Source organism: Copadichromis virginalis, linkage group LG3, assembly GCF_057382275.1.
Source record: "Copadichromis virginalis isolate Kocher_CV1m ecotype Utaka linkage group LG3, C_Virginalis_male_GT1.1, whole genome shotgun sequence".
Taxonomy (NCBI): Eukaryota; Metazoa; Chordata; class Actinopteri; order Cichliformes; family Cichlidae; genus Copadichromis; species Copadichromis virginalis.
The window spans coordinates 45,591,059-45,612,508 of NC_140620.1; the positions used below are offsets into that span (position 1 = coordinate 45,591,059).

The following is a 21,450-nucleotide window of genomic DNA, read 5'->3' on the forward strand; positions in this document are numbered from 1 at the left end:
TTTGTCTGACTGATGACATCAGTAATGACAATATCAGGTTTCATTCATTTAACAGTTTTTTGAGAATTACTTTGCAGCTATTGTTACAGGTCAAATAAAGTACCCAAAAAAATAGATATTGTTGGGTACCGCTATCAATTTCCAGGTATCGGTACCTGTATCAGTACTCTAAAAGCAAAAGGTACTCGACCCTACTTATGACATCACATGCTCATAAGGTAGCCACTTTACAGTCACAGAAAAGCCGCACCCTAAAACATGCCCTGGGTTATCATCTGTTTTACACGAAATATGACCAAAACTTACAAAACAAGCAACAAGCAATATTAAAGAAGATTTGGAACAAGTGATTGAGACCATAAACTTATTAGGATAATGTTTACTGAAGTAAAAAATAAAGTGAGAGGTAGGATCATTTTCTCATAGACTTCTGTACAGTCGAACTCTGTTTTTACAACCAGTTGAGTCACCCCCTGCTGGCTTTTAAATATAAGGCAGGTTCACGTTTCAGGCTGGAGGCTTCATTTATTTTATTTTTTTAAATGGGCTAAATACCTGCAATCATATGTAATATTGTACTTTTAATATGGAACCATGAGTGATTTTGCAGAGTGATAAAGATTTATTTTGCAGCAGCTCTCCAAACATATTTCAGTGTGATTTTTCTTTTTGCACCTTGAAGTGAGCTATTAGTCTGATCTCCAGAGAGACTTGTGTCAGAATGTTTCCGTAGGATGCGGCGCTGGCAAAGGCGTAACTTATGCCCCAGGCGTTGTAAACACAGACACCAAGTCCAACAGCACAGCAACAGTCAACATCCCCTGGCACAAAAATAAAAACAGAGGCAACAGTCTTGAAAGCTCCACTAAAAGCAAAGTTGCCAGTTGAACTCCGCCGAGGCCACACACGTCACACGAATAAGTGTTTTTTTCCCCTTCGTTTTTTCTTCTTTTTATTTATTATTTTTTTACTTCCACGGGGCTTTAATACAAAAAAGTGTCAGTGGCATATAAGGCTAAAGTGAAGAGAAAGCTATGTTCACACAAAAAAAGGGAACACACTTTCATTTTGAGAATGCGACACACAACAAGTTCAAGCAGTCTGAACATCACCGGCAACCGTTCGACCCAAAGTGGAGTGAAGCGGAGGTTGCTGTGCGCCACTTCGGCAACAAGGGCGTGAAGTGACACATGAGAAAACAAACACGTGAAGGTCGAGACCTTTCTTCTCCTGAAGGAGAGGGGAATTTGTTGTAACTCGAGTGCCGTGCGTTCAGAAACAATGCCGCTGTCTTAAAGCCGAATTCACGGAAACTCGGGCCGCGTCATGATCTCTCTGGTGATGTTGATTCATAGCTGGCAGCTGTAACACGACCTGATTTTCTTCCCTTTGTGCATTAAGACTCACAACCTGTGGACACGATCCAAGTATACAAAGTAGGATCTTTGAGGATATATGTTATTATATGGAAATTGTCAAGTCAGAACTTCCCTTTCTCAGAGCTTTACCCTCTTACCTCTCCACCCACACTCCCCCCACCCTACATCTCTCTGACAGTGGGAGACATAATCAGGTTTTGCTAGATTTGGGAGTAGATTAGCAGCCACCTTGCTTCAGATAAGAAGCTGCACTGATAAAGCCTGTCCTGGAAGGCACATGTCTGTGATGAAACACCATATCTGACAGGAGCAGATCTGTTAAGAACACAGTTAAGACACTGTCTACCCATATCTACTCTAACGGGACTTATCCCTGCCGATCTCTCCGTTCTGTGTTGGTGATGAGGTTGAAAATTTCCAAATACAGCCAGATGATCCATACAAATGTGAAACTAGACTAAAAAAGTTTTTTTAAAACAAGGCAGAGATAACAGCGGTGTATTCAAGTTTCTTGTGTGTAAGATTATGATTTAAACTACTTGGAGGAGGGGGGAAAAAAGAAACTCTTTCTTTTAGATGATGTGGTTTAAAGGCACTTTAAATAACCAGCCTGGCTTAGCCTCGTAATCCTGTGATCCGCAGACAAACAGAAGAGGCAGTAAATATAACACTACAGCTTTTATCCATAATCCAGTTTATGGAGGCTTTTACCCCTAACCCTAACCCTCCCCATTTCCTCCTCTGGGTAATTACAAAATAGGACTGGAACAGAGCCCTACAAAAAGCTCAAGATATAGTGACGTGCATTTACACAGGCATGATGCAGCGCCGCTTCCAGCCTCCATCCATGAAAAAGCTGTAAGTGGTCTGTATAAACCACCTAAGTGGTCTGTGCAGTGAAAGAAGAAGAAGAAGAAGAAGAAGAAGAAGAAGAAGAAGAAGAAGAAGAAGAAGAAGAAGAAGAAGAAGAAGAAGAAGAGAAAAGAAGCAGCCAGGTGGGAGCAGCTTAATGTGTCTGGATAAACTTGCCAGCCACAAATCCAAACATCAAATTCCACTTCACAGTGGATGAAATGATAAAGAAATAAAACCCAAAACAAGCAAAGAAAAAAACTGCATGTGCGTCCACACAGCATCTGCATCACCGGCATTTATTTATGCTTTAAGCACACTCACTCTGTGTTGATGGATGCATTTCAGATTACCTTCCTGTCCTGCACGGCTGGAGTGAGCGTGCACCAGCCCTTATCTATCGAGGCCCATAAGTAATGGAACATCTTTCTGCAAATAGCAGACTCACTTCTCAAAGCCTCATCTGCACAAATCATTATCTGGATGCTTTATTTATTCAGTTTACAAGACAAAGCCTGTATACAAGTCAGAGCCTTTGCACAATATGTCTGCACTTAGCTTTTACGCAAGCATGGCCGCTGTGCAGGTGTGCGTGTAGCTTTTCTCCCCGCACAGCAAAATAGCGTTCAGATAAGATCCATCACTTGGGAAACGACAAAGGAGGCAACTGTGTGAAGAAGACATGGGAAAAAAAAGAAAGTCCCAGTAACTCAGATAATTTAGTTTCAAAAACAGTTATCTTCTTTTATCAGCAAGTTGAAACACCTACGAGTCTCCATTTGTGATAACTAACATTAATCACCGCTAGTTATGTCTGCGATTTCCCATGCCAGTGTCGTGGTAGATCTGCCTCAAAGATGCACGTCAGGGAATCTTTATCTTAAATGAAAAGCCAGGGGACCAAGTGCTTCCATCCACAAGGTTATTGTTGGTTTTTCTTCTTTGATTCACATGCATTATTCAGATGGAGTCAAAACTACAGGCAGAGCAAGTCTGTAGACGATCAGGGGATGGTATCATGTGTGGCATTTGATTTATCATTTCACTCTGTTTGCGCAGATAAGTATGGACAAAGTAAGAGACACACCTTGAAGAAAGGCAGTTTAGCAGTAGTTTAGAGCAGGGATGTCAAAGTCGCGGGCCACATACGTCCCACACGGACCAACGTAAAGTCAGTGTTAAGTAGTTTAAACTCAGTGTAAGAAAACAAAGTCTTTCTCAGTTTTCTCTACATGAAGATCTTTTTGTGATTTCACAGAAAATATCCATCCAGCTGGTCAAGAAGGCTTAGCAGTGGCTATATTTCCTGAGGAGGCTGAGGAAATTTGGTATGTCGGCCAAGATCCTCAGCAGGTTCTACAGCTGCATTGTGGAGAGCACACCGACCAGCTGCATGACTGCATGGTACGGCAGCACTACTGCTACGGACCGCAAATGCCTGCAGAGAGTGATAACAGGACTCCGCTGCCCTCTCTGCAGAGCATCTACCATTGCAGAGTCCAGAGGAGAGCTGTCTCCATCCTCAAAGACCCCACACCCCCAATGCGGACTGTTCACACGAAGGTTCAGAAGTGTGAAATCCAGAACATGCAGCCTCAACAACTCCTTCTTCCCCACTACCAGACTCTTGAACAGCTGACCCATTTTGAACAGTAATAATGTTGTTGTTTTTTTGCACATCAGGTCATCTTACATATTAAGCTATAGCTCTTCTGCACACATCTCTGTTTCAAATCTCCATATTTTGTCTCCTTTTCTGTCTTCACTTATTTGTACTATTTGTATTTATATGTTCTATTTCTATTGTGTATGTATTAATCGGCATCTGTGGTTGAACAGCAAAGAAAGGATTTCATTGCACAGAGAAATGCCGTTTCTTTTGTGACACAAGACAATAAACACTTTGAATCTTGAATCTTTGTCAGTGGAAACTGTAAAATTTATGACAACACAGCCAAAAGGTTTTGTCACATTTTCTAAATCCTTCCAGTGGGCCGGATTGGACTTTTTGCCGGCCTAGTCTGGCCCCCCGAGCCTTATGTTTGTTTTGGACACACATAACATGACTGGATTCATTTCATAGAGTACTGAACTGAACAATAGGGTTCGCATCATGATACCCCCCCCCCCACACACACACATATTTGCTAATTTCTGCCTAACGATATTTTTTTTCCTCGTGGCGTTGCCCTTGGTGACTGACACTGCGCTTGTCACATTATGCTCAAGTTGCTTCTCTTGTCATAACGGCAAAGCAATCTGGTGCGTGTAACCGGATCCTGTTTGAATGCAGGGAAATGAATGAAACATGTGACAAGGTGTGATTAGGTATTCGCCAATCTCGCTGGGTGTTTGTTGACAGATGGGTCTTTTGTCAGAGTAATTTGTTCAACAGAACAACCAAGCAGATAATTACCTGTTTCTTTTGTGGCTATTAGGCCCATTGTTGTGTTGAGGGGGGGAAAAACATCCTAATAGTGAATATTCATCACACATTAGGGCAACCGAATGGAAGCTGGCCTGAGGCAACATGTTTTTCTTTCTTATTTTCTAATAATGCTTGTTTTGTAACACGCTGGCCTTGTTCGATCCACCTTCTGTGCCTACTACTTTATGTTATTATAACGTCTGTGCGAATTTGCATGTCATTTCAAACAGAGCGCAGTTTTGATTTTATTTCCAAAAAGAGAGTTTTTTTTTATCTGGTCTTGATAAGCTTCAAGTTTTTATTGAAATTTTATTTGTCCTTTCACTCTATGGCCGCATGCAGTTGCAGATTAGACCCCCGCCCATTCATCCGGGATGCAAATAAACATGATAGGGCATTAAGAGGCTTGAGCGGAAAGGGGTGTGACGAAGGTGTTGTGTTTCAACTCAAACCACCTGGCGAGGAGACACTTAAGGCGCGCAGGTTCAGCGTGCTGGCGCATTACAGAGACACCAGTCGCTCAGAGAAGTCCAAAACACCTTAATGATTTCACCGTAAACAGTTTTGCAGGACTCGTAGAATTTTTTTTTAACCCTCTCTTCTGAGCGATGGAAAATAGGATCCGACCCCTTGGTCTGACCGATCATACCTCCGGCCCGCTCGGTAGCCTGCCGGTACCCCCTTCCCTTCTGCGTCCTCCGCCTCTCTTCCTCCAGACTTGCAACCCCACGCTGGAGAGGGGATACCCCCGAACCCCGAAGTGTGCCAGGTGCAGGAACCACGGCGTAGTCTCTGCGCTCAAAGGCCACAAGCGGTTTTGTCGCTGGAGAGACTGCGTGTGCGCAAAGTGCACACTGATTGCAGAGAGGCAGCGGGTGATGGCCGCGCAGGTGGCGTTGAGGAGGCAGCAGGCTCAGGAAGAGAGCGAGGCCCGGGATCTTCGGCTCTTGTACCCCTGCACTGGGATCGGAGGGGAAGCGGGGATCCCTCAGAGATCGTCCATTAGCGCCGGGGTACCCGTATCTGCCAGCAGTACTCCTGCAGCTCCCTGTTTCGATGTTTTTGGGAGTGAGAATCAGAAAGACGGTGAGTTGAAATGTGAGACTGTATACTTTGTCTTCATAACTATTTTAATACACAACAATGTTCTTCTTTTTGGTTCCTCTGCAGCTTTGGTGAACTTTGATTACCCCGTGCGCATTTAATTTAAAAGCTGTTGTCCCTTTTCTTTCATCCTTAGTTACAGTTTCAGAGGACAAATTACACAAATACAACTTTTACAACGGATTCATGGGCCGACCCCTGTTTGCACCCCATTCTCCACGGCTGCCCTCTCCAAGTGACAAGAAAGAGCTGTCTTCCAGCAAGGACAGCGGCGGAAGTCAATCCCCTGCGATGGATCACCGCTCAGACCACACAGAGAGCCCGCAGAGGTCACTTCCCTCCTCGGATCCAGAGTCGGGGAGCGAGTCGGAGAAGCCCAATGAGTATCTGAGCCCGGACCGTGACCCCACCGACATCATGGCTAAGATCTTCCCCCATCAGAAACGGGACACTCTGGAGTCTATGGTGAGAACGTGCAAAGGTGACATTGTCAAATCCATTGAGCTGGCGTTGAACTCCAAAGAGAACAAAATTGACGCTGACAGCGCGCGCAGGCCTTCTGCTGGACTGCCCGGAGGGCTCGGTGCTCTGGGGGCCAAGTCTGCTTTCTCCCCGCTGCACATACCCGCGTCCCCAGGGGGAGACAGCCTGTACGGCCTCAGCCCTCGCCTGGGCGTCAGCCCCCTGCGGCTGGCCTATCCCTCCGCTAACGGCGGCATGGCAGGCTTCATGTCTCCATACATGACATCAGGACTGATGCCAGTGTTCCCACTGCGTCCACCCTTGGACTCTTATTCCCTCCCCGGCATGATCCGAGACCTGTCTTACATCCAAAGCAAGGAGTCTCTATGCAATGCAGGCCTGTACACACGGCTAAACAGCGAGACCAAATAAAAAAGGGACACATGGAAATAAATAAATAATAAAAAGTTAACTGTAGCTTTTAAATAACCGCTTTTCAAGTGCCTCGAACCACAATGGTGTACTAAAATCTGACGACTAAATGCTTTTTTTCTTAATGTAAATTTTGCAGATTGTTTATTATGAAGAGTTATCTTTTCTCGTTTTACACATTTTGTATTCATTTCGTGCAGATATATAAAATGATGAAGTGAGTCTTTTGTCGATGTGTTTTTTGTTTGTTTGTTTTTTTAGCAGATAAAAAAAAGAAAATGGAAAAACAACTGCATGTGTAGCACTCAAAACTAACAAAAACCGGACTTTGTCCCACGATAAGTCTTCTGTTTCTTGTTTTTTTTTTTTTTTTTTTTTTTTTTTTTTTTTTTAAAACACTAGGAGGGGAGGAAGGAAATCTACTTTTTTTTTTTTTTTTTTTTTCTTGTTTCGTTTCACACATTTTAGTTCAGGCTTATTTAAGTGCAGTAGTCGTAAATATGTTATATGTGGAAGTGACCTTGGTGATGTCTGCGCTTGTGAAGGAGCTCCAGCTGACTACAAAAGATGTCTGCTGGCTCTCTAAAAAAGGCTACACTTAAAGTGCTTCAACTTTATACTCCCATTTCTAAAATGTAAATAAAGCCGTAAGTGCAGTAAATCTTAATCAAATTCGTCCTCTTTTTCGCCTCAGCTGCCGTTCTCCCCTGCGATTGGTCGGTGGATGATCACACGAACCTTAAACTAGAAACCAATAGAAAGCCTCAGAAGCGCCACGAGACCGCGTGTTTCAGGAAGTCGGGACACGGCAGTTTGAGATGCTGGCGGTGCAGTGTTTGAAACAGCCTTGAGCGGGATTTTATGAGGCAGGAGGCGCTGACATGCGTGTCTACATTATTGTCGCTGCTGTGTTTTGGTGTGGTTATGTGGACTCGCGGAAAGTAAGAGGAATATCCTCGTCCTGTAAGTCCATTCTTCCCTTTTAGCTTCCAGCTAGGTAGCTGCCAAATATATACAGAAACAGCTACATGGTGCTGAAGCTTTGGCAGCTCCTGGTTTCAGACGCAGGCAGCACGTTACAAGCTGTGATAACAGAGTACACAGCATAATAATGGTACACAACATGAGTGTGTAGTAGCAACACAACACAAACCTGCTGTTTTACCCTCCCCAGAGGATCCGTGCTAAGACACTATAAGCGCTCACACTGATGCACAATGTTTGGCTACAATTCTGGTTGCACCTCAGAGCCAGCAGCGATTACAAAAGTGGGCGTTTGCTTTTATTTTGTAACAGATAAAAGGTTCTACAGGGAGAGGAAGTCGTTTCTGTGCATAGATGGGTCGAGAATGATCCCATTTGAGCAGGTGAACGACGATTACTGCGACTGTGAAGATGGCTCAGATGAACCAGGTAAAAGGTTAATCAGTGGGGCCAGCGGGCCTCTGTCTGTCAGTCTGTCTGGTCACTGTGACTCTGTTGGAAAATCAGTGTTTTACTTTAAAGACTTTTGAAGTTTTCTGCGCTCAGATCAGCTGCATGTGTTTTGGGGGGCAAAACACATGCAGCTGATCTGCAAAAAGCAGACGCCGATTTTAAAAGTGCATGCTTTTACATCCTGGGAAGTGTGAGGGGAAAAACTGTACACAACAAAAACATAGACTGTCAATACCGAAGACGTGCACTGCGTGGACAAAACAATAAACCATGTAAACAAGAAGCCATGAGAACAAGAACCCCCACCAAGGCAGCTCACTCTCTGGGAAGTATTTACTTTGTATTTTGTACATATTCATATTGTTTTCTATGTTATTTTTAAACATACTTCTAGAAGTCTGTAGTTAAGTAAAAGCAAGTGCAAAGTGCAGGCTTTTGTTGTTTGCCCTGCTGAAACCCATTTTAATATGCTTGGCGTAATTTTGATTGCAATACTTTTTAAACATTTATATGCCCACAGGACGTGTGCAGCCTTTATGCCATTGTTTAGTGAAATTTGTTGAATAATAAATATCAAGTGTCAAAAGCCCCCCCCTCCCCCCTAAAAAAAATAAAAATTATACATTGTAATGTAGTCAAATTGTTATGTATTTAATGATTACAATCTACATAATTACAATCTATTATTGTGATGTAAATGGCAAAGTAAGAATAAATTTATTCAGCTAAAGTCAAATAGCATCTCTTGGCAACATGTTTTTGTCAGTCTGAAAACGTATTGTTATTTTAAATAGCTTTATATAGCATTATTATCACTTTACCTGCAGATTAATCTACTAACCTTTGAAGGAGAGGTCAGAGATCAAATGTGACATGATATTTTAAATTGTTAAATCCTACTTTATATGCTGACAACACCCAGCACTCTTGAAGAATCATAGTTTGTAGGTTATACTTTTTTTTTTTCTTTCAGTTTTCGACCAATAAATCATTAAATTGATCTTGAAGACTTTGGTGGACGTAAACCAAGTTTTAATAGATTGTTAACATGACCCTGCCCTACATAGCTACAAAGTTTTTTCAGAATTATCTCAAAACTTTTCAAGCTATCGTGATATGCAAACTCTACCATACCCTCCTTAGCAAACATAGTTACTGGATATTTTGCAGGGTTTAAATATTAAAAGATAGATGGCATTTTCTCTTGTGTAGCATAAACGGGAAAAGACAGAGGAGACACATCCCCGATTTCATTATGCAGTTGTGGCTTTTATCGTTATGCTTTAAATCAAAGTCACACATCATTTACAGTTTGTATGTGGGGCACAGGGCTGCGGCTAACCTCTGCCAACACTAACCAGATTTTGAAATTTTAAAAAGACACACACACAAAATAATGATTAAAAACAAAAAAAACCCCCATCAAGAATACAAATAAATGTTTAAAAGTTTGAATTTTTAGAAACAGTAATCAGGTGCAGTGGCTAATGTCTTTGCAAGCGTTGTGAACAGTTTAAGGTAAATTCATTTGTTTCTGCACATTAGTTTATAATGCAGTGCTGACCAGTTTTCCTTGCTCCATGTAGGCACTTCAGCCTGTCCTCATGGCCGATTCTACTGCACCAATCTGGGTTTTCGCCCGCACTACATCCCATCATCCAGAGTCAATGATGGCATCTGTGGTAAGGCTGTGGTTTAATATTGTGTCTTACTGTCGGCTGGTAGCCGCCTTTTCTGATTGGATGTCAACTTGCGGTCCTGGAAATCCCCTCTGAGTGGAAACTACTGCAGAGGCGGGTTGAGTAACTTGGCAGGTATTCATAGATTAAAGCCTACAGCCGTCATAGAGCACAGGGAACATTGTCCTATCACAGATACTGTATATCAGTTTTAATGTTTGGTTATGAAGATATGTTAATACTTTTATTTTCACATGTTGGACATATTATAGCTGAGGAGAATAAAGCCTGACTGATTTATTGTCAGGCTGATATTCTCTATTTGTCGTTGATCACTTTAGGCATTTAAAATAGATGATAAATGAAAATTAAAACAGTAAAGAACAGATGGGAGAAACGCCCTTCAGGCATGTTATGAATGTTGATGTTACATAGTTTATCCACCAGAGGGCACTGTGCAACTTTAGCATGCCTCAGACACAAACACTATGCTGAGGGGAAACAGGTAAGTACATAACTGAACAAAACAAACAGCGAAATCTCGTTATGTTTTATATGTCTGAAAGAAAAAAAATTGGAATATCGGATTTTCATATCACAAAATATCGGTCTCAAAAACACGGTCGAGCTGTGAATACAACAGATAAATGTTGGCAACCTCCATCATTAAATTCCTCTTATTTACTGATACATGGCTGATGTTAGTGAGTTTGGGTGATATATCAGTGTTACAGAAGGTCATCTACTATTAAGAAGGTTAGTGGTTTGATCCCTGGCTGCTCCAGTCTGCATGTCAAAGTGTCCTTGGGCAAGTTGCTCTCCGATGTGTTGTTAGAAAGGACATCTCTCTATTAGTCTGTTTACCATCCAGCTGTGGTCTTCCACTTACCTGACTGTTGGTCCCTGGTGGGTGGGGCTGAAGTCTGTCCAATTTGAAAAATCATAGATAGACTTTTTTTTAACTCCCTAAAACTTAGCATTGTTATTGGTACCAAAGTAATGGTAAATGGCCTGTATGTGTATAGCGCTTTACTAGTCCTTAAGGACCCCAAAGCGCTTTACACATCCAGTCATCCACCCATTCACTCACACATTCACACACTCGTGATAGCAAGCTACGTTGTAGCCACAGCCACCCTGGGGCGCACTGACAGAGGCGTGGCTGCCGGACACTGGCGCCACCGGGCCCTCTGACCACCACCAGTAGGCAACGGGTGAAGTGTCTTGCCCAAGGACACAACGACTGAGACTGACCAAGCCGGGTCTCGAACCGGCAACCTTCCGATTACAAGGCGAACTCCCAACTCTTGAGCCACGATCGCCCCATATGAGTTATCTCTCAAGTTTTTTTTTCTACGTCTCTTTGTGTATTTTGTTAATGCAATAGCATCACAACCACGTAATCATAAACACGCTGTCGGGTCTTCATCAAAATAACTTAAAGTCCTGATTTTACCGAGTAAAAACTTGTTGTTTACTTTCCCTCTTGTGCATTTTGCAGACACGGGCAGGAATTTATGTTTTGCTCGATGTGCAGATGCTGACATGTGGATGTACGCACTCTCAGTCTTTTTTGTAGCGCAAACAAACGATGTAGCTTCAACAAACAGAACATGGCTGCCTTCACACAAATGCAGACGCGTCCATACAGTCACTTCCCTCGCTCAGCTTTCCTTGAAAAACATCCTGCTTCTATTATTCTCAAGGCTTTCTTCCATTCTTTCTTGCCACATGCGCTGCCTAATCGGGTAGTTTTTCAGCCTCCCTTTCTTTTCCACTTTTGTTCTCCAGTAGCTCGCCACTTTGGATAAATTCAATACATTCTGCTGCTGACATCTCTGCTCTGTCACCAGCTCGTTCTGCAGCAGTAGCAATAGACGGCATGTAACCATCGCAGGAAATAAAGCTGAAGGAATGAAGCATGATAGAGCGGCAGGAGAATATTTCCCAAAGCCGCCCTCACCCTTTCCTCTTTCCTTTTATTCTGCTCCCACTTGTCTTCTTCTCATACCTTCTCTGCTTTGAATGGAGCCACTTAATAGCTAATTCATCATCGCTTTTCCTCTTTGACTGGTTGTTCAGAGACATTCATTGGCTTCCCCTTTTGGACTGTAATGCTCTCTTTCGATGGGTCACCAATGGGGTTCTGGATAATTGAGAGATTTCACACTGTGCCCACTCTCTTGGGTGAAACATCAGAGAAAGAGCCAGATCTGAGCACTTACAAAACACCATGCAGCTGATGTTATAAGTGGCTGAAATCAAGAGACCTTCTTCGAAGCGCAGAGAGATGTCACGCAGACCTAAAGATTTAATCTTCAACTTTAAGGACGAAGATTTCCTGGGTAGCTCAACATGAAAGAGAGTATACATTTGTCAGCATAATTAATTAAATTTTAATCGTGTGGCTTCTCGTGATTAAATGAACACGATGCTGTAAATGTGTGCTCGACCAGAAGAACACAAAGCAAAAGCCAGGAAAGCGCGCCCTAAATCATCGCTTGATGACCTGCCTGCTTATGCCAATCACAGCTGTTCCCTGCACCGCACAGCACGAGCTTTCCCAAATGCACTTGACCGCAGTGATATACTGTAGATAAAAGGCCATTACTGCAAAGCAACACAACCGTCATATTCAACTGCCTCAAAACACAACACAAGCTGCAGAATGATGAAAACCGAGAAAAACATTGCAACAGCTGCTAATGTGAATCATCCGGCTTCAGCTCAGACGTCGATACTTTATTATTATTATTATTACTGTCATTACACAGAAATGTTTTGTTTTATGCAGTGTGTTGAAGTTTTAAAGGATAATCTGATAGAGCACGACTGATATGGGATTTTTAAAAAGCGCACCGATATTTGGTGATTTAAAAATCCGATATTTTGATGCACTGGTTAATTTTTTTTTTCTTTCACACACAATAAATGTAACAATATAATTACGCATAACAATAGCACATTGTTATATGTAGCGATATTCCGTTGCACTGCTCGTCTTTGCTGGGATCGTCTGATTGTTTTTGGTCTTGCCTATAGAAAAGTTCCGGAGGTGCCCTCTTGTGGATAAGCTATGCAACTGCAACCCTTGTAACATTGTTGAAGGGCATTTCTTCTTTACTTTTTAAATTTGAATTTTGTGTCAAATGCTGATGCTTATATAAAGGCAAAGAGCTAATATTGACTCGTGATATTGCGTTGTCTGACACTCTGGGAGATACACTTCTTTGAGTTAGTGGTGGCAAAAACCTGCAATCCTCAAGGCACCACATGGGGCTGCATCCAAAATGAAGTCACTCTTGAAACAGTCTCATGTTAAAATAGGCAACTGAACTTAAGCAAGAAAGAAAAATCATATTTACATGCTGGTAGAAAAAAAGTTTTGCTCCATAAACATAATCTACACCCAATTGAAGTCGCTGAACTTGACCTTTCAACCACATTTATGGTGCTGGTGCTTTTTGGAGCTCTATTACTGGAGTTGTCTGAGCTATATTATCCAATAACATGCATTGCTGTGTCGTTAATTGAACTGACAGCCTATCCAAGATGTCTGTGCTTCAGCAAGTGAAATTCTATTTTATTTTTATGTTGCTTAGCAGTGTCTGCGCTGCACCCATACACTGAGCTGATGCACTAACCAGCGTTTTCAGCCATGGTCACTTCTGGTTCCAAAAACCCCCCAACAGCTTTAAACCTGAGCTTCACAAAGCGCTGTCAGATGTCACAGTGGATACATCACCATGGTTTCTAGCCTTAGTGCTGTGCTAAGCTACAGTACTGTGCAGAAGTCTTCTGTCCTCCAGTATGTACAGAAGAGGTCAATTGAATAATTGGTATAATAGTGAGTGTTTGTCTGTAAAACTTAGTGCAGGCTCTGTTATGGGCTGTATTTCAGCCAGTTTTGTTGGGGATCAAAATCGATGGTATTATGAACACAGAAAAGTATCATCAGATGTTGATTCACTGTGCAATACCATCTGGAACAAGTCAGCTTCATATTTGAGCATGACAACGATCCCAAACGTGCTGCCAATGCAGTAAAACGAGTCATGGATTGGCCTCCCCAGAGTCTGGAGCTCAACATTATTGAAGAAGAGTGGGATCAGAAAACAGAATAAACAGCAGCCAACATCCAACGAGCTTTGAATGTCCTTTAAGAGGTCTAGAGAACTATTCCTGAAGACTACTTAAAGAAATTCCAAGAAAGCTGGCTAAGACGGTTCAGGGTGTGTTAAAGATGCCGTCGAAGTTTCTCTTGACTCACTACAAGAATTCATTGGCTTAAAGTTTCAGCTCAGTTTTCCTGTAGCATATTTGTGTTTATTGTTTGTTATCGTTTTAATGAAAACAACTGTGTATTATATGTGGGAAAGCAAAATATTGCTTTTGCAGAAAGCATCTTGTATTTTTTTTGTTGTGTATGAGTTTAAAAAACAAACAAACTTTGATCTGTTGTGTAGTAATTGAGTAAGACATTGTAAACATCTCCGTTCTGACAATGTGGTATGCTTTTCCTGTTTTGGTCTGTGTGCATTGGATTGGTTTCTCCTGTGTGTCTTTGCCAGATTGCTGCGATGCTTCCGATGAATACAACAGCCACACTCGCTGCCAGAACACTTGCTGGTCAGTCGATTCAAAATTGAGATTCGGTATTTATGTATTAACACGTGTGCAGTTTGACTCGAAATATGTCGCCAGACGCCAGAGGGTCCAGTTATTTAAAAACAAATATCCAAATGTGAAAAGATATTCATGCGGTCTGATATAAAACAGATCTTTGAGGGGAATTCACCATCATCTGAATAGAAAGCTGCTTATCGTAGCAGCAGTATGATGGACTCTGCAGTGAATCGGTTACTGTGCCACCAGGGGGCATGGTGTCACTGTGATTTAAAAACTCAGGGCTGTGTGTGCATCACAAAATTGTATTGAAGAGTTCATCTGTTAAATGCAAATGTGACTCACGACCTTCTTGCAAATTTTTCCTCCTCCTCCTTTTTGCTTTAAACTGCTCCCACCACCCAGAGACTTTTTGTTCCTGGGAGATAATTTAGATAAGTTATAAATTACACGGCGCAAAGGTGGAAGGTCCCTGAATACAGATGTTTATAAGAATTCATTTTCCTGCCGCGATGTATTTATCATGTTTTTCTGAGCTGAGCTGCAAAGATGGACGATGCTGCGGCGCAGAAACGCAGCCCGCTGTGTATATGTCGCTAACCCACTTCTTTTGTTGACAGTCCTCTATTATTTCATTCACCGCGCCATTCGTCTCGAAGCCGCGTACAAGCAGAGTGTATCTCATTATGTTTTCACAAGGTCCGCACTCATATTGTGTTTGCCAGGCTTCAGAAACAATTTAGCTGAGCCGCGGAGCATCGGCCCCCATCTTATTTACTCTTCTATTTTCCCATTTGGATTCCTGCTGCATCGCAGGCCCTTAAAAATTGGATTGCGCCATCTCGGTGACCATAACAGGAGCGGCTGGCGTTTTCTCAGTAATGATGGGACTGTGCTTCCTCTCTTTCTCTCGCTCGCCTTTCCTCCAGGAATCTAGGACAGAGAGAGAGGGCGTACGTGGAGGGCCAGATGAGGACCTTGGATGAAGGTTTGCGACTCAAGCAGCAGCTGATTGAGGAGGGAGTGCTGCTCTGGAGGGAGAAACAGGTAAAAAAAATTCTTGTAGAAGTTCCAGCTATTATACGGCATGTGTTTGAAAACCACCCGAAAAGTAGATCAGTTCGTGTTCACACTGGAACTAAGTCGTCGTCTAAGCACGGCCTCTACGTCAGGAGAAAACTTGGAGAACTTTTGTGATTTCGAGTTTAGAGGTTACAAAACTATTACAGAACTGATTAACAGGTTTGAAGCAGTCTTCCTCAAAGCAAAGAGTTAAATTAGTGATACAGCAGGGTAACATTACACTGAGTTGGTTTCTCTCACCTGTCTAGTTCAGCATCAAAGTGGAATTGGAGAATCACCTGTTAACCTAACATGCATGTCTTTGGACTGCTGGAGTGATTGGAGGGAAATTGCACATGCACACAAGAAGGCCCCCAGCTGGTGGCTTCAGCACCACCGTGAGTCTATAGGGTCCAATAGGGGGTGCATGACCCTCATAGGGCTTAAAATCTGCGACTCTCCACCAGTTGTTCTTAGAACTGAAGAAGCTTCTTGGATGAGAGGTGAAACATCTTCAAGGAAACTTAAACAAGAGTAGACACTTTTCTTTTCAAGCTCCATAGATTATGATGACCTGGATGACTGAGAACCTTCAGACGAGTCTAGAGACACATTTGTAAAGCGCTTTGAACCAACAGCTGGCTAAGATGAATGTGGTGGCTCTAATAAGAAAAGCTAGTGGATTATATCGTACAGGAAAGCAGTTCTGGTTAGGGGACTAAAGGTAAATGTACAGTGCTTGTAGTTAGGATATAAAGATACTTGGTTAAGTGTTGTTCTGCGTGTGCTGCCATACAGTGGCTTCTACAGCGTTTTTTAGCTAACAGTTGACGGAAAGGTTAATTTGCTTTCATATATGCTGCGCTCAGAGCATTGCTATTGAGCAGTGAGCAGCTTGTGATGCCGTTTTGATCATACATGTTCGCAGCACCTGCTGCTACAGGCGTCTGTTGTGCTCCCAGCACCAGTTTCCAGCACCAGCCTTAGCCTGCTGTGCAGGTACTTTTTGCCTTATCACAGTAAGAAGCTCGCTGCTTCCTAGCTGTCAAAAAAAAAAGCCCTGCTATTTTCCTCCCTCCATTATGTTACTTGGATCGTGTCGTTTTAGTTGATCAATTCATGTCATTTCCTGCTGAGTGGCCTCCAGTTTTAGCACAAGAGACATCACTGTGCTATATAATGCGTCACGTCTCAGATTCGAATTCTAGTTCGTACTGTTATCTGTAACCCATAAACATCATCATGCTCTGCTCCTGCCACCTTACTTTGCATTTTATTGTGTCTCTTAAGGAATTCAGCTGTGACTATACTTCATTTGCCGTCGCTTTAAAGCAGTAAGGAGTAAATGGCTGGGTGTAAATCAGCACCAGTAAACAAGTACGTGAGCAATCAGGCCTTTTTTTTCTCTCTTTTTGACTCCTTTGCAGAACTTGGGGTCGAGCAGCGACTGCTTTACTGTTTTTCCTCTCCATTTGCACATTTACTTCAGCGAGCACTGAGCCAATTTAGAGACGGACTCCTGGAGTTTGGTGCAAATTATATGGTAAATTTGGCAGCTGCGGATCTCCGAGGACGCTTCAGTGGTCTCATTACTTAATGCATTAGTGGCCTTTAGAAACTACAAGTTACTTTCCAACACTGCAGCACCTACAGCTTTAAGTGTATTAGCGATTGAAATGGCAGCAACTGAGTGTTGTTCATCATCATTATTTGGATTTTGGACTCTTTGTTGATGCAGCACATTTACACTGTTCTGACTTTTTTCAGGGCTGCTATGAATCCTTGTTATTTCCTGCCCTGATTATTCATTTCTAAGGTATCTTGAAGGATACAGCTGTTTAAATCTTGCAGCGCTTATAAAAGATGTCAGGGAAAGAAAAGAGAAAGAAACCACTTGTTTACAGCACAGATTTGTCTGAAGGCCACTTTTTATCACACTCACATGTGCGAGCTCACACATGTCTGATTTGCCAGCTGGTGATCCCTGGGTTTTTACCCTGCACTCTGCTCTATTTTCCTTTCTTTTCCTTCCCCCCCCCCCTCTCCGTGTTCTTTTCGGTGGCAGCTGATTGGCAGATCGAGGCTGAAGTGTCACCCGGTCCTCCTAGCCCTGCCGCACTTTGCGATCCTCTTTTCTCAGCGTGTCTCTGTTGATATGGCAGGGTTACCTCCGGGGCCTCGTGTTGGAAACCTTACACAATGACTCAAAAATGAACCCTTCCTGTGGTTCAAGAGGAAACTGTTAAAGAAAACACTTGCGATCAAACTTTAACCAAAAAAAAAAATCAAATTAGAAGCTGAGCGTGGCGTTGTAGCCTCACGTGCCACAGAACAAGCAGAAATGGGAATGCTGCTGTTAATTGAATACAAATTGGTATTCAATAAAACCCATTTCACGATGTTTGCTGTTTATTGGCCCACTCTTAAAAGTACATGTTAAAGCAGGAAATGAAGTGCAGCGTCAGCCGTTCCTTATCCTCAGAATCACTTTTCTCTACTTTTTTTGTTTTTAATTCTTTGAAGAATTTGCAACAGCGAGAAGCTTTATATTAGTTTCTGGTGTTTTCTACTTCTTTTCTTACACAATGGAAGAACTTTTGGCATGTTATGGGTGTTTTTTCCACAAGTAAATATGTTCTTGTACTCCTCATAATGGCGCCCATAAATCACCGCTGCAAGCTGAAGGTGTCTAAGCAAGCAGCATGGCCTAGAAAGGTAGTCATCCCTGGCTGAACCTCGCAGAATCCATCACTGCATTATGAGAGTCTCTGAGGACAGATTGGAAGGCAGAGTTGACACACACACATGTGCACACACACATGCACGCGAACAAGGAGCTGCTGCTCTTTCATATTAATTGGTCCATTACAGAGAGTGATGATAGGTTACGCTTGGTTGTCAAAAGCTGTCGTATTTGGTGCGACAGCAACACCTCCTGATGCAAGTGATTTAAATAGTCCATTGTGCAGGCCCGGCTGCTGCGGTACAAGTTTTTGTAAATACACGGTGTTGGTTGGTTCTCTTCCGGAGCTAGACGAGGAAACGGAAAGAGAGAACAGGGAAATTCTCGTGCTTCTGTTTGTCTGTCAGTTTATCTCTCAATAATAGTCTCTGTGCTTTGTTTATCATTAAGAATGTTATTATAATGATGTTAGCATATGTCTGCGTGTAGCCTATGGCCTCCTTAACTGGTGGGCCAATATCAGTGAAACTTTGCATGATCATAGTCACATGAATAGTGATTATTAACATTTATATGTTTTCAAAAAGATTTATTACAAATCCCAGTTCTTTTGATTTATGCATTCATCACCTGCCTGCAAATACAATGTTAGGTTAGTGCGTTTGTTTCATGTGCGACTGTCAACATATACTTCCAAAACATGTATCAGCTAAATACGGGATGAAGAACTTTACAAAGTGCCACGAGTCTGCTAGTGTCTATAATCACAGTGTACACAGGAATGAAATGGTTTTGAGTGCTAAACATCAACATCCACACATGCTTGCTTCAACAGTGCTAACATGCTGCTATCAAGCAGGTGGGAGGTTTTCTTATGGACATACAGCAGCTGCTCTGACATTAACCACTGGTTTGTGAAATCCTATTTCGATGCCTCGATAGAATTTGAGTTCTAACACATCACACTATAATTAGCTATAGAGAGCAAAAGGGCTATATGTACTAATCTATAAATATGTTAATTTCATTATTAAAGCTTTTAAGATGGTTGACTCAAATGCCCTCAAGTGGCCATTCAATGAACTGCGGTTTTTGGCATTTCTGCGTTGGCTTCGTTTTACTGCTCTGGAGGTTTATAATTGTATTTTCCACGCTACCATTAAAGGACTAAGCACGAAAACTGGATGGTGTTGGCATTCTCATTAGTTCTGTAGGTATTTGAAATGCTGAGCAAAATAAAACTTTGATTCGATGATGCTGCTAGATATGCATCGGTGGATCATCAACATTATTACAACTTATTCATGCTCACTCTGTGGTTGACGTTCAAGTCCGTGTCAAATTTGATTCCAACGCATCTGTTAGTTGCTGAAACATTTCACCTTAAACTGCAACTGTTGGCTCCATGTACCAAAAAGTTGAGTCTGTTCATCTGGACGTAGCGTTTTCAGTGGGAGAGTGGTTGAGTTAAACAGAAACAGCCTGTTTCCAAAATGTTTAGAGTCGATATCTGGAAACATTGTATAATAAAGTAATGAGCCAACCAAACGACAGAGAAATTAACATTACTTAAGAAACGGTCTCTGTTTTTTAAAAAGTGTGGCAGTACTGTGTAGGTTGTCCCAATCTGTAACAACAGTACAAGCCTAATACGAAATGTTGTAATGTCGCTTTACTTTTCTGGGCTTGTTTCTGTGCGTTGTCTTTCTGCAGCCACTATCCAATACTTAAGACTTATTAAACTGAACAATAGCCAAATTTATGAACATCACATATGAACGCTAATGTTCTTTGGGCTAGTGCAGCTTGCATGAAAGTTATATTTCCAAAGGACGTTGATTAAAAAAACCCCACAGTTAGATTCAAGATTGTAATCAATCAGATTTAAGACCAAACTGTTGCTGCTATCTTGCATGCTGACTGTAAGGTATAGTTATAAATAGCTATAAATTTGACAAAGTTGGCCATGTTTTTTCTATTTTTTGTTTTCATTTCATCTCATTAGGCCCAGCTCAGAGAGCTCCAGCAGGTGGCAGAAGACCTGCAGGTCAAGTTGGAGGAACACAGGAGGAAAAAACACGAAGCCGACCGACTCAAAGAGCAAACATTAAAGGCACTGGAAGCAGGGAACGGTGGTAAGGGTCGTGCCATTTTTAATCGGAGTCATTTAAATCTATTTGCTCCTTTCACCAAATTGCTTCAGTTTGTGGACAGTAGTTAGGCAATTTTAGCAGCTGCAGGGCAACTTTCATTTCATTTCAGCTCGATCTTGCATTTCGCAAAAGTAAATTGGCCTGAGAACCTCAGGTCACACGGTCAGGATGACAAATGGTAAAAGATAGGGAGGAGCTGGAAGGGTTAAATACAGATGCCTGTGTCGTTGAAATAAGCGGACTGGGAGAGGATTGCTGAGCAACAGCATATTGCATTTCCCCCAGCTCTCTTTTTAGGTTCCACAAGCCTTCGGAGAGAAGTTGCTTATGACTCACTGGAAAATTCCCTTATCACTGCAAGCACAAGCTGGCTCGGCATTTAAATGACGTTCAGACTTGTGTATGTGAACGTATTGAAAGTAGTGAGGCTGGATGGGAAACGGGCTCAGTCGTTTTTGCCTCATAACACACAGAAATAGGATTTATTAATGTTTTAAACTTCTGTCTTATTCTTTGCTCATCCATATATCAAACAGCACACACCTAGATATTGTATAGTGCTGGTAATTGATTCTGCCTTGTGTGTTCAAAATAAAAGTTCTGATTGCAATAAAGGTCATTTGACTTTGGAGCTTCTCAGAGCACACATCCATCATGGCTCCCAAGGTGTGCAAGCTGACCTTTGCTAGTCGTCACCCCCCCCCACGTGTTCCCTGCGCCATCATCATTCACTTCCGTTACTGCTCATCTTCAAGTTTTTGCAACCATCAGTTTTCATTTCTGTGGTCGTGTTGGCAGGTGTTGTCTATGTTTTGTCATCCATCTGGGGTCTTATTTTGCAGTTTTAATAAATGTGTGAGTTCATGTGTGTGTATGGCTTCTTCAAAGTTCCAGTCTTTGTCCTGCTTATGACATTACTTGTTGGTGAATGTTCATTTATCTGCTAACAATAGGAGCTGAAAAATGTATTGATGTGATGTTTTCTCTTTCGCTGTGGTGTGGATTCACTGCTGCCAAATCCTGATATCTTTATTTAAAGATTGCAGGTGCTCTAGATGGATTCCCACAGCAGTTAAACTCCTTGAATCACTGCATTATGACTCATTGAGGTGGTGCTTATTAAATGAATGAGTGTAAGTGAACAGAAGTTAAA

The 21,450-nt window shown here is 42.2% G+C and overlaps 2 protein-coding genes across 3 annotated transcripts in view; both read left to right on the forward strand.

The window, feature by feature from the left end:
- The first annotated feature begins 5,141 nt into the window (after nt 1-5,141).
- On the forward strand, nt 5,142-6,878 carry LOC146714998 (doublesex- and mab-3-related transcription factor A1-like). Its single transcript, XM_085451352.1, has 2 exons — nt 5,142-5,745; nt 5,900-6,878. Exons 1-2 carry the CDS (start codon nt 5,268-5,270, stop codon nt 6,655-6,657), a joined length of 1,236 nt encoding a protein of 411 aa, XP_085307478.1. The 5' UTR covers nt 5,142-5,267; the 3' UTR covers nt 6,658-6,878.
- A 168-nt stretch (nt 6,879-7,046) lies between these two features.
- The window catches only part of LOC146714999 (glucosidase 2 subunit beta-like), a 175,177-nt gene continuing 160,773 nt past the window's right edge, over nt 7,047-21,450 (forward strand). Inside the window, exons 1-6 of one of the 2 annotated variants that reach the window (XM_085451351.1) lie at nt 7,047-7,620; nt 7,954-8,070; nt 9,681-9,776; nt 14,345-14,402; nt 15,329-15,446; nt 20,150-20,279. In XM_085451351.1, the coding sequence (XP_085307477.1) occupies nt 7,539-7,620; nt 7,954-8,070; nt 9,681-9,776; nt 14,345-14,402; nt 15,329-15,446; nt 20,150-20,279 (601 nt within the window). In that variant the 5' untranslated portion in view covers nt 7,047-7,538. The remainder of the gene's footprint in view (nt 7,621-7,953; nt 8,071-9,680; nt 9,777-14,344; nt 14,403-15,328; nt 15,447-20,149; nt 20,280-21,450) is intronic. The other variant, XM_085451350.1, reaches the window with a different exon arrangement.